General features: G+C 61.1%; 1 protein-coding gene across 1 annotated transcript; it reads right to left on the bottom strand.

Annotated features, from left to right (window-relative positions):
* Positions 1–7,649: 7,649 nt before the first annotated feature.
* Positions 7,650–11,947, bottom strand: LOC311202778 (ADP-ribosylhydrolase ARH1-like). The gene is made up of 7 exons (XM_084277415.1): positions 11,931–11,947; positions 11,626–11,849; positions 10,377–10,475; positions 10,186–10,291; positions 9,183–9,262; positions 8,928–9,111; positions 7,650–8,293 (listed from the first exon to the last, which is right to left on the bottom strand). The coding sequence occupies exons 1-7, from the start codon at positions 11,939–11,941 to the stop codon at positions 7,921–7,923; spliced, it is 1,077 nt and encodes a 358-aa protein (XP_084133541.1). The 5' UTR covers positions 11,942–11,947; the 3' UTR covers positions 7,650–7,920.
* Positions 11,948–13,062: the final 1,115 nt, after the last annotated feature.

The raw sequence follows: 13,062 nt of genomic DNA, 5'->3' as shown, positions 1-13,062 counted from the left end.
TACCCTCCCAAGGCTCCTCCACGTACAGCTCTGAAGAGTTCTGATCAAAACCACGTTCCAACACCTCAGCAGCGCAGGCCCTTAGCAGCAGACATGCCTCCTACACAGGCACCCTCAGGCCGGGACCCCCCTCCCGCCTCTCGCGATGGGCCCTGGGGTGTCCAGGGCCCCAGCAGCACCTCACCCCAACTTCCCAGCGCCACCACTGCCGCTCCCAGGAGGAGGTGCCCAAGGCAGCTGGCCCAGAGCGCAGTTCGGTGCCACGGGGGACAGCCCAGTCCTGCGAGGGGAAGAGCTTTGAGAAGAGCAACAACACTGCCCCAACCCCACATCCGGCGAGACAGGTTTGCAGCGCAGGTTTGGGCTATTTTCTGCTCCTAAAAACCATTCTGAGGCAGTTCTGCTGTTTGCTCACAGCCTTTTGTCACCCCCACATCCCGCTGCTGCCGCTCCCCGTATCTCACACCGACCCCTCCGGCACCGGGGCAGGAGGTTGGCTGGGTCCTGCCCAGCACCCAAGAGCTGGGGGTCTCCTGGGTGTGAGGAAGCCCCCAGAGCTCAGGGGGGAGATGAAGGGGGAGAGGCAGCTCCATCCCGCTCACGGGAGCATGGAGGAGTCCTGTCCGTAGCCCGGTACCACTTGGTCCCATCCAGCATCAGCCCATGGGGCAGAGCCCACAGCCCTGCACGGACAGACAAGCAGACACTGCTGTGCTGAGACGCCCCTGGGTAGAGCCTTGTGTCACCCCGGGTGGGGACAGCGCGGTTTTGGGACCCTGTGCTCGGGGGAGGCTGTGGAGCGTCCATCTCACCACCCCAGCATCCTCAGGGAGCCCAAGGCAGGGTGTCCTGGGGCAAGACCGCTCTCTGCACAGAGGTGTGACCCCTGCTCCCTCATTTGGGGCTCACAGCTGAGACCTGAAGCTCGGTGGAGATGGGACGCCAGCCAGCCCGTGGCGTGGGACAAGCCCCAGCCTTGAGAAGAGCCCCCCTGGCTCCTCTTCCCTTGATTCCTGCCTCAGTTTCCCCATCTTGAGCAGCTCCTGGGCATCACCCCACTTCTCTCCCAAGTCACACCCGTCATTGCCACACGAGCTTTCCTCCCCTCCCCACAATGAAATTTGGGGAGGATGGAGAGACCGGCCAGCGCTCACGACCCCCAAAGTACCTGCATCCCGGAGGGGACCCGGGCTCCTCGCAGCACCCCGCTGGCCCCGTGGGGTCAGGACGGCATAACCATCCTCATCCTCCATACCGGGGATGACTGAGAGCGGCGGTGACACGGTGCAGGTGACAGGAAACCGATGACCCCAGGACCGTCCGGGAGGTGTGAACCGGCAGAGGGGCCTGAGCTTCCTGCCACCGTCACAGCTAAATAACCCGAGAGCTGCTGGGCAAAGCAGCCCCGAGGCCGAGGTGAGGGGTGACAGGGGGGTTCCCTCTAGAGGAGGGAAAGCCGGGGTCCTCTGCTGCTCCCCTGCAGGGGAGAGGACACGGAGCTGCTGAGAGGCAGAAATCCTTCCCGGGGAGGGGGAGGCCCTGGCCCAGGGTGCCCAGAGAAGCTGGGGCTGCCCATCTATATTCTTATTCCATAAAAAGTCATTCAATAACTTTGCTTATAGTTTTAAATGCAACGAGGAGAGTGATGTTGATCCTGGAGAAGAAGAGGCTGAGGGGAGACCTTCTCCCCACCTCCCCTGCCCTGCCAGGAGGGTGCAGAGAGGTGGGCGATGGTCTCTTCAGCCAGAGGACAGGAGATGGGACAAGGGGCAATGGGCTCAAGCTGCCCCAGGGCAGGGTCAGAGCCTATTGCTAAGGGCCTGAACGTGCTTCCTGTTCTCAGAGCTGCCGTAACTGCTCTATAATCAAAATCACATTCGAAGCTAAACCCCAAATAACCCAGAATTCCAGCTATTTCAGTAGGGTGACAGTGAGAGGAGGAGCCCGAAGCGAGAGGCGGGCTGTCCCGCCCTCAGGTGAAGAACAACGACCCGACGAAAAGATGGCGGCTCCGCCCAGGGGCAGCGCTACTAGAGTTTTACCGCCCACAGGCGGACGGCTCGCTGATTGGCTGTCTGTCCCGCCACTCTTCCATCATGAAGCGCTGATTGGTCGATCGGAGCCGTTTCGGTGATCCCGCCTCTTTCGCCTGAGGTGTTGGCCGCGTCCGTGAGGCGCAGGAGCGGATACGGAGCGGGACTGGAAGGAGAATGTGGTGGCGGCTGCTGCGTGGGAAACTCCGCGGTAACGGCGGTGGAAGGAGCCCCGTGTGGGGGTGTATCCCGAGACACGGGATGTCTCCCCAGTGTCGTGACCACCCCCGTGTGTCCTGAGCCCCCACACCGTGTCACCCCCCACAGGTACGTCCCGAGCTCCCCGCCCCGTGTGTTCCTGCCCCCACACCCGGTGTGTCCCGAGCCCCGGCGTGTCCAGAGCCCCCCGTGAGTCACCTCCGGTGTGTCCCAGCCCCGCTCTGTGTCCCGTGTCCCCCCCTCGCCGGTGTCTCCCCAGCATCGCTCCCTGCCTGTGTCTCCCCCCCCCCCCCCCCCCGGTGCATCCCGAGCCCCCACCAAGCTCCCCCGGGTCCCCCCTCCCCGGTGTGTCACCCCAGACGGTTTCATCTCCCAAACAAGCGGTTTGAAAGCGACTTTCAATATTTCCTTCATTTTTTAGGGGTTTTCTCGCCCCCCCCCCTCCCCCCTTGCCCGGTCCCCCTTCCCGCGTCTTCCCCCCCTGCTCCATCCGAAGCTGCCGGATCATCGCGGAGCCGGAGCCGTTGGTCAGTTACCCAGGAGGATGCTCCGAGTATCCCCGGGTGACGAGTTTTGGGGGCATCTCAATGGTTTTGACAGGTGACTCGGCTGCTCGTGGTTCCCCCCCGGTTTGTCCTGACCTCAAATACAGCCAGCCAGCTCGTTAAATGTGAATTCGTGGGGAAATTAGGGGCCAGCTCACTGCAAGCGGATGGGGAAAGGGGGTGGGGATGCCACAGCCCCCCTCGGCTCAGAGCTGGGTGGATCCTTTCTGGCAGATCCACCGCGATCCCTCGGTGCACAGCTCAGCGCTGATCCTGTTCCCCCTCAGCCTTTGCTTCCATACCCCGGGGCGCAGAAGAAACCTCTGGGTAACCGTCCCGGTTACCTATTGCTAAGGGCATGAACACGCTTTAGGTTCTCAGAGGTGCTGTAACTCCCTTAAAATCAAACTCATATTCTAAAATAAACGCAAATTAATCCAGAATTCCAGCTATTTCAGTAGTGTGACTGTCAGAGGAAGAGCTAGGCGGGGAACTAAGTCACAGATTGGCTGCCTCTCCCGCCACTCTTCCATCGTGAAGCGCTGATTGGTCGGTCGGAGCCGTTTCGATGATCCCGCCTCATTTGCCTCAGCGGTTCGCCGCAGGAGCGGGAGTGAAACGGCGGGGCGAGAGAAGCGGGGCTGGGGAGGGAGCGCGGCGGGGAATGAGTGCGAAATGAGTGGAAAAGGGGGGAACGAAGGAGGAGCTGCCGTGCAGGGAACTTTGTGGGCTGTCGGTGCCCTCGGGTTGCTGTGGGAGTGGCTGTTTATGGTGGTTTCCTGCCCTCCACCCTGTGTCCCTGCAGCCGAGGCCAGGCTGGATTTCTCCCCAGGAGGGAGAAGGATTTCCCTTCTGAGCCCCCCTTCAGGTTCTGCTTCAGCCCGAACCCCCTAGGAAAGAAGCCTGTTTGTGTCGATCCCCGTCTTTCTCTTGGAATTAGCTCTTCCCTCGGGCACTGGCTACATCAGCTGTTCCTGAGAAGCCAGAAACAACTGGAAAAAGAAATGCAACGCTAGTCATTCCTTTGTTAACGAAATTGCAGGATGCATCCTTCTTGGGTCTGAAGGAAGGTCCCAGCCAGCCCAAGGGGCTGGTGGGGAGGGCGCTGGCTCTGCTGGTGACCAAAGGCTAGTGTGTTCCACTCCGTAGGTCTGCATTGTGTGTCACCAGTCTCATGTATTTTGCTATAACATCTGTTGTTTATTATTATTTATTATTATTTTTATAATATATCTCTGTTATCCTGGTAAACTCTCCTTATCCCAACCTGTGAGGTTTTGGGTTTTCCCTCCCTTTTCCCCTCCCTCAATTTCCCCCTTAAAGAGTGAGCAGCTGCGTTGGGCCTGGCTCTTGTCTGGGGCAAAATGACCCGACTGCTCCAGCCTGGTCCTCCACAGGATCACAAGCCCCTCCAGCAAACCTGCTCCGGTGTGGATCTCTCTCTCACTCATCTCTGTCTCTGTCTCCACAGGCTGCAAGTGCTGGCAGGGGCTTGTTCCAACGCAAATCACAGCATCTCCTGTCTGTCTCCCCCTGCTCCAGAGTGGGGCCTCTCCATGGGATGCAGGTGGGGTCTCGGCCTTATCCATGGGTTGCAGGGGCATCTTTCTCTCCTCCTTCCCCTGCTTCATTGCCTTGGTGTCTGCACATCTCCTCACACTTTCTCACTTCCTTTTCTGGGGACACAAAGTGTCTGCTTGCAGTTTTTTTGTCCTCATTGTGACTCCCAGAGGTGCTGTGACCGTCACTGCTGGGCTTGGCCTTGGTTAGCAGCGACTCTGGCATTGAGCTGGCTGGTGGTTGCTCTATGGGGCCTGCAGAGAGCTGCTGGCTGCTTCTTGCAGAAACCACCCCTGCAGCCCTTCTCCACCTGAACCCAGCCATGCAAAACTGACACGCCCCTGAGCTCATCTTTCTTCTTCTCACCCAATTCGGATGGGCTGCTTTTGCTGGTTGATGGAGGTCGAGTCGCTGTTCGACTAGATGGGCACAGAAAGCTCTGTGGAGCTCCCTGCCCCGTGCTGCCTGTGGTGTCAATGCTGCCTTTCTGCTTTGATGCTCATTAAAAGAGGCAAAATCCCCGGAGTGTTGTGTCTGCTCAGGGCAGCCCTGTCCCTTCTTCCGTGGCCGGCTCAGGGCAGCCCTGTCCCTTCTTCCGTGGCCGGCTCTGGGCAGGCAGCCCTGTCCCTTCTCTCCTGCCTCCCACTATGACTGCAGGAAGTTATGCCTGAGCTGAAGGAACAAAGGGGGTTGAGGAAGAACTCTGGGAGAGAAGTAGCCTAAGACCCCACAGAAGCAGTTGACGGGCTGTGATCCTCTTCCTCCTGAGACAGGGACATCTTCTTGGTAAGCGATTGCAACTTCATGCTTCTGGGGGACACACCTGTGGAGTATTTTGCTGGCTCTTTATTATAATTGTAGCATTTTAATTACAATCAGCATCATTATATATATTCTATATGCAATGATATGTATTATATATCAATATATTATTTTATAAACATTACAACATATTATATACTATATAATTATATACACTATATAATTTTATATACTATATACAATATAGTATATATTTATGTATATGATACCTTTATATATAATATAGAGATATATATTTTAAAACATATAATATGAAATAGTTACTAATATATATTATATATTTTAACATATTTTATATAGTATACAATTATATATAATATACATTATCATTATATTAGCACTGTTGCAACAAGTGTGTTTATCAGTGGCAGTCATGACCTTTTTTATGTGTTAGTTTCACTGGCTGGGTAGATGGAGGGAGAGCAGTGGATGTCTGGATGTCATCAACCTTGACTTCAGCAAGGCTTTCGATACTGTCTCCCATGACATCCTGATAACAAAGCTGAGAGAGTGTGGGATACTCTGAGCTGAGAGAGTGGACAGTGAGGTGGGTTGAAACCCGGCTGTCGGGCCGAGCTCAGAGGATGGTGATCAGTGGAGCAGATTCTGACTGAGGACCTGTGACTAGCGGTGTTCCCCAGGGCTCGGTGTTGGGTCCAGTCTTGTTTAATATCTTCACTGATGACCCTGATGAGGGAACAGCATCCACCCTCAGCAAGTACCTGATGATACAAAGCTGGGAGGAGTGGCTGACATGCAGGAACACTGTGCTGCCATCCAGTGAGGCCTGGACAGGCTGGAGAGCTGGGCAGGGAGAAACCAGATGAGCCTTAATAAAAGCAAGTGTAGAGTCTGGCACCTGGGAAGGAATAACTGCTGGAATCCGTACAGGCTGGGGGATGAGCTGTTGGAGGGGAGCTCTGCAGAGAAGGACCTGGGGGTCCTGGTTGATGATAGGTTGGCCATGAGCCAGCAGTGTGCCCTGGGGTCTGAGAGAGACAATGGGGTCCTGGGGGGCATCAGGAGAAGTGTGGGCAGCAGGTCGAAGGAGGTGATCCTCCCCCTCTGCCCTGGTCAGGCCTCACCTGGAGTGTTGTGACCAGTTCTGGGCTCCCTGGGCTCAAACAGCCAGGGATCTCCTGGAGAGAGTCCAGAGGAGGCTACAAAGATGGTGAAGGGCCTGGAGCATCTCCCCTGTGAGGGAAGGCTGAGCTGGGGCTGTTCAGCCTGGAGAGAAGAAGCTGAGAGGAGATCTGATCAATGGGGATCAATATCTGAAGGGTGGGACACAGGGGGACATGGGCAGCCTCTTCTCAGTGTCTGTGGGGACAGGACAAGGGGTGATGGCCTCAAGTTGGAGCACAGGGAGTTCCACACCAATCTGGGGAAGAACTTCTTCTCAGTGAGGGTGGGGGAGCCCTGGGACAGGCTGCCCAGGGCTTGTGCAGTCTCCTTCTCTGGAGAGATTCCAGCCCCATCTGGAAGATTTAGGGAGCTGCTTTGGCAGGGGGGATTGTACCTGATGATCTCTTGAGGTCCCTTCCAACCCCTGTGATCCTGGGATTCTGTGATGGGGTGACACCAAAGCCTCCCCAGTGAGACACAGATGGGGTGACACCAAAGCCTCCCCAGTGAGACACATCTCACCTGACACTGAGTTACTCATTCAGGGTCAATTTTGACTCTCCAACAAGCTCCTCCAGCTCCCAGCCTGGCACCCTCCAATGTCCAACTGGTCCCTGAGCACAATGTCACGTGGTTTGGATATCCTTGTCATGGGATTGTCATCCTGCCTTGGAGTAATTAAGCCTGGGAACCCATCAGCCTCAGATTGTCATCCTGCCTTGGAGTAATTAAACCTGGGAACCCATCAGCCATGGGCTGGGAAACCCCAGCATCCAACCTCCAGATGGGCCCATCACCACTGTGGTGTTTAACAGTGCTGGGCCACCATCTCCTTGGGATCCCTTGACTCCCAGACCCCTTGGGCACACCACCTTTGGGGTGATTAACCACAGTGGTCCAGCCCTCCTTCAGCCCATCACCCTCTGGATGCTGAGCCCTGGGGGCCCAGCACTTTGTCTTTCAAAAGACCTTCAGGCTGTGGTGCCCACTAAGGTGCCCACAAGAAGCCACCAGAAGAGTCTTCTACCATCCCGGGTGGCACCTGCAGGGCTTGTGGGCTCCTTCCTCTCCACCCATCACTGATGATGATGATGAGCCCACCCTTTGAACACGGGGCCCAAGTTCTGGGCTACCAGGAGAAGAGACTGAGCGACTGTGAGAGCCCAGTGAAGGGCCCCTGAGCTGCTCCATGTCTGGATGCCTCTTGGAGAAGCTGGTCAGCCAGAACTGACCAGCCTAGAGAAGGTTTGGCTGCAGGAGGTCTGCCCATGTGACATCTCAGCCATGGCAGTGACAGGACAGGAGGTGCAGGACACAAATCTGGACAGACAGTGATTTGGGAAGATGCTTTTTTACTGTGGGGGTGCCCAAGGCTCTTTGGGGAGATTCTGGGGTCTCTAACAGTGGAGGGAAGTAGGGCCAGCAGGATGGGGCTGTGGTGGTCTCCAGGGCTTCTTTGAGCCCTTGAAGGGCACTGCTTGCCCCTAGGATCTCCCAGGGCTGTTTGGGACCCCTTCAGGACCCCACAACAGTCCCAGCTCCCCCCGGGGTACAATGGTGTTTCCCTGGGCAGGGGACAGGAGGTGGCACAGGCCAGAGTTAGGGGTGGGGGGGGCTCAGCATCCCCCCCAGGCCAGCGTGTGGAGGCGGTGGGCAGCATCGCGCAGCCGCCCGCGGTGCTCGAGGCAGCGGTGCAGCCCGGGGGGGACCTGGGCCAGCCCCCAGCGCAGCCCCCAGCACCCCGCGGCGATGGTCCCCGTCGAGTCGCTGTCCCCGCCGTGCAGCACCCCCCTGGCACAGAGGTCCTCCCAGCACCCCCCAGCTGCCAGCAACACCTCCAGGGCCACCATGGGCGCATCGTGGCCGCTGCGCCCCGGCCACCCCTGCAGTGCCCAGCCCAGGTACGCTGCGTCCCGCTCGGCCGGGGAGGGCAGGGGGGGCAGCGTTGCTGGGCCACCGCCCTCCAGAAGGCCCCGGGACTCCAGGTACCTGCAGGGACATGGAGGTCACTGGGAGCACTGGGAATGCCGGGGGGCAGCAGGGACTGTGGGGGAATGGGGGAACTGGAGTCAGCGGGGATGTAGTGTCACTGGGGTCACTGGTGACACCGGAGCGGTAGATGCAGTGGGGACACTGGTCACAGCAGGGAAACCAAGAGCACTGGGGATACTGGGGTGACTGGGGACACTGGGGGCAGTGGGGGTGCTCAGCATTCCTCAGACACGCTTCCCATGTTGAGGGTGGCAACACTGGAGGGGTTCTGGGGATACTGGAGGGATCTTGGGGACAGTGGAGGGATCCTGGGGGCACTGGAGGGATCTTGGGGACACTGGGAGCATCCTGGGGACACCGGGGCAGCAGGGACACGGTGGGCACTGGTGACCCTGCAGATTGACTGGGCACCAGGGTCGGCAGTGACACCAGTGACAGTGGGGCAGGGGACACTGGGGACATCGAGGCTCTGGCACAGCACAGTGACACCAGTGCACTGCGCTGCCAGGACTGGGAGAGAGCCTTGTGGCAATGGGTGACGCCAGTGACCCGCTGAGCCCCTCCCGGTATCCCCACCACCCCCTCCCAGTGCTCCCAGTGACCCCAGCGAACCCTCCCAGTGCCCCCTCACCGGTGCCAGGCATCCCTGAAGAAGGGCCAGGCCTCAGCATTGTCCCCCACAGCCACCCCGGCACTTTCCACGTAGTCCCAGGCCAGGGGTAGGACCCGCGTCAGCTCAGCCCCCCAGCGCTCCGGGGGCTCCCCCCGAGCCCCCAGCGCCCCAAAAAGGGCCACCGCCAGTGCCCCGAGGTACCCTGTGTGGATGGGGCTTTCAGAGGGGCTGCAGCGTGTCCCCCTGCCCTGCCCCCTCCTGCCTGGCACCCACCTGTGGGGTGGTGGTGGGTCATGCGCCCACTCTCGATGCTCACCCGGATCAGCGTCGGCAGCTCCCGGGCGTGCGGGTACCTACACCGGCACCACCCTGTGCCCCCCGGGCCGGGACCCCCGTCCCGATGCTGCCCCCCCCCTTGGCCCTGATGTGCTGTTCCCCCATTTGCCCCTCCCTCCATGGCCCATCCCCCACACTCCTGTACACCCCATCCCCCCCATGTCCCCTACCCCAGCCTGACACCCTCATATCCCCACCCCCAGCCCTGACACCCCTCCCATCCCGGAGCCCCCTGTGCCCCCATGTCCCCACCCAGACCCTCCCCGAACCCTTTGTGCCCCCCATGTCCCGGCCCCCAGCCCTGCCCCCACCCAACCCCCTGTGCCCACCCATGGCCCCGCCCCTAACCCTCCCCAAAAATCCCTGTATCCCCATTTCCCCCCCAATCCCTGATCCCTCCCCGAACCCCCGTTACCCCCCATGTCTCCGCCCCCAGCCCTGAACCTCCCCAACCTTCTGTACCCCCATGTCCCCGCCCAGACCCTCCCTGACCCCCTGTGCCCACCCATGTCCCCACCCCTAACCCTGAACACCTCAACCCCCTGCACCCCCATGTGCTGCCCCAGACCTGCTGCCCCCCCACCTCCCTGTACCCCCCCACATCCCCGCCCCCAGCCCTGAACCCCTGTTCCCCCTCAGCCCCTGTGCCCACCCATGTCCTCCCCCAGCCCTGAACCCCTCCGAAACCCCTGTACACCCATGTTCCCCCCCAGCCCTGACCCCTCCCCGAACCCCCTGTACACCCATGTCCCCCGCCACCCCTGATGCCCCCCCACCTCCCTGTACCCCCCCCACGTCCCTGCCCCCAGCCCTGACCCCTCCCCAACCCCCTGTGCCCACCAATGTCCCCTCCCCTAACCCTGAACCCCCCAACCCCCTGTACCCCCCCCATGTCCCCCCCCAGCCCTGAACCCCCCAACCCCTGTGCCCCCCGCCCCACCTGAGGCCTATGGCCAGGCTCCGCATGGCGGCCCCGCACCCGCTGCCCGTGGGGTTGAAGGGGATGCGGTACCCCGCCGGCTCCCCAGGCCGCAGCTGCGAGGTGCCTGGCAGGGGGGGTTGGGGAGAAGGGTTGGGGCCGTGAGACCCCCTGACCTGACCCCCCCGGCCCCCCCCCAGCCCCTCACTCACCCAGGATACTGGTGGGGCCCGGCTTGCGGCCCTCCATGTCGCTCATGGCGGCCACGTAGCGCTGAGCCAGCTCCTGCAGCAGGGCTTCCCCCTCCAGCCCTGGGGGCACGGCGTGAGGCCCCTCTGGGTGGGGGCACCCACAGCCCTCCCCTGGACCCCTCGAATGCAGGGACATGTGGGCACACCCCCCACTGATTCCCCCCCCCAGTGACCCCCCAAAGCTTTGGGGTACAATAGAACCCACCCCCAGGAAAGGGGAGATGGGTAACACCTCCCGTGGGGTTTTGGGGGGACATTCAGAGACTCTCCGGAGCCCCCACCCCTCAGGGGGTGGTTGGGGGCACCTAAAAGCCCCCCCACAGTTTGGGTCAGGGTGATAATGGTGACCTGCCCCCCCCCCTTCAGAAATCCCCCAAAGAAATAAGGGCCCCCCAAGACCTCCATGTACAGCCCAGGGGTACAGCAGGGAATCCCCCCACACCCCTCCCTCCCTCCCATCCCTGGGGTACAATGGGGACCCTCCCCTGTATATGTGGGGGGCTATGGTGAGATTCCCCCCCCCATAAACATCCCCCCAAGCTCTGAGGAACCCCCAGACCCCTCCCCACACAGCCCAGGGTTATACTCCCCCATGCCCCCCCAGCTTTGGGGTACACTGGGGACCCCTCCCCAGCCGCACCTGTGGGGTGAAATGGTGAGATCCTCCCCATAAACATCCCCCAAGCTCTGAGGAACCCCCAGACCCCCCCTGTATACCCCCCATGTCCCCCCTATCCCTGGGGTACTCTGGGGACTCTCCCCTGCATCTGTGGGGTGCAATGGTGAGATCTCCCCCCCCCCCCATAAAAATCCCCCCAAGCTCTGAAGAAGCTCCAGACCTCACCCTGTACAGCCCAGGGGTATACCCCCTACCCCCCCCCTCCCATCCCTGGGGTACAATGGGGACCCTCTGCTGCATCTGTGGGGGGCTATGGTGAGATCTCTCCCCATAAAAATCCCCCCAAGCTCTGAGGAACCCCCAGACCCCCCATGTACAGCCCCACCCCACCACCTCCCCCATCCCTGGGGTACACTGGGGACCCTTCCCTGCATCTGTGGGGTGCAATGGTGAGATTCCCCCCCCCAAAAAATCCCCCCAAGCTCTGAGGAACCCCCAGACCCCCCTGTACAGCCCCCCACAACTCCCCCATCACTGGGGTACACTGGGGACCCCCCCCCTGCATCTGAGGGGTGCAGTGGGGGGCACAACCTGTGGCCAGGCCCTCGGCAGTCGCAAGGTGCAGGACGGTGTCATCGCTGACGGGCCACTGTGGGGGCTCGAGGGTGATGGCCCCCAGCCCTCCCAGTTCAGCCAGTTCGGCGTGGATCTGGGCTCCGGAGGTGCAGTACTCCCAGAGACCCCCCCGGTAGCCCAGCGCGTCCCCCACCCCGCTCAGCACCATGGCAGCTTCGTAGGCTTCCAGCAAAGGGACGCTGCGGTGAGGGGCTTCAGGGGGGGCTCAGATGTGGGGGGACACCAGGGCCCACCCCCACCCCCCTCCCCGGGACACTCACGTCTCCTCCATGGCCGGACCGGGTGCCCCTCAGGGTTCAGGCACAGGGCCAGCGCCAGGAGGGTGAGGGTGTCCCTGGGAGTGGGGGGACTCAAGGGGGGTCCCCGTAGCATTGGAGGGGGGAGGGATCCCAGGAGGGGTGCTGGGAAGGGAAGAAGTCCCCAAACTGAACTGAGAGGGGGCAGGGGGTCTTGGTGGGGGGACCCAGAGGGACGAGGAGAGGGTGGCAGAAAGCAAAGGACTGGGGGTACCCCAAGGAGCACCTGACTTGGAGGGGGAGGAGGGGAGCTGGGGGTGGTTTCAGCGAGCCCTGGTGGGGGTGGGAGAGCAGAAGGAAGGTTCATCCCCACAGAGAAATGTCCCAGATTTATTCCCCTGGGACACAGGTTTGGGTGAGACCCCCCACACACACCCCAATCCACCCCTCCCATCCCCCCGTATTGGGCCCCGCTCCCACCCAATTAAGGGATTTGGTTAATTAATAAAGTGGCTCATGGCAGCGAGAGGGTCGGTCTGTGGGTCACATCCAGGGTGGGGCTGGACACCCCCAACCCTGTCCCTGCTGACCCCCAGAGATCCTTCCCAGCCCCCCCAGGACCCCCAAAGGTCCCAGCTCCCTCAGGTACAATGGGGGACAGGAGGTGGCACAGGCCAGAGTGGGGGGCTCAGCATCCCCCCCAGGCCAGCACAGGGGGGACACGCGTCAGCCCCCCCAGCCCCCCCAGCGCTGGTCCCGTCCAGTCGCTGTCCCGGCCGTGCGGCACCCCCCTGGCACAGAGGCCCCCCCAGCACCCCCCGGCTGCCAGCAGCCTCCAGGGCCACCATGGGCCAGCACGGCCGGGGAGGGGGAGGGAAGCGGGGGCAGCGTCGCTGGGCCCCCACCCCCCAGGAGGCCCCGGGACTCAAGGGACCGGCAGGTGAGGGACCCTCTGGGCCACCCAGACCCCCGGGGGTACCTACACCCCTCCCCATAGGGTGCCTGTAGGGTGCCCGCAGGGGATCTATAGGGTGTCTATAGGGTGCCCGCAGGGGATGTATAGGGTGTCTCTATTGTGCCCACTGGGTGTCTATAGGGTGCCTATAGGGTATCTGTAGGCTGTCTATAGGTGCCTGTATTGTGCTCATTGGGTGTC

Source organism: Gallinula chloropus (assembly GCF_964237585.1).
Source record: "Gallinula chloropus genome assembly, chromosome: 32".
Lineage (NCBI taxonomy): Eukaryota > Metazoa > Chordata > Aves > Gruiformes > Rallidae > Gallinula > Gallinula chloropus.
This window is presented reverse-complemented; position numbering and strand designations above follow the sequence as displayed.

What these genes read in the sequence shown, in the direction of transcription:
- LOC311202778 (XM_084277415.1), bottom strand. An exon ending in TGCCGAGGGCCTGGCCACAG is followed by an intron (nt 10,476 to 11,625) that starts GTTGTGCCCCCC and finishes CCGTGCCCCCAG; the next exon opens with GGCTGGAGGGGGAAGCCCTG. An exon ending in GGGCCCCACCAGTATCCTGG is followed by an intron (nt 10,292 to 10,376) that starts GTGAGTGAGGGG and finishes CCCCCCTGCCAG; the next exon opens with GCACCTCGCAGCTGCGGCCT.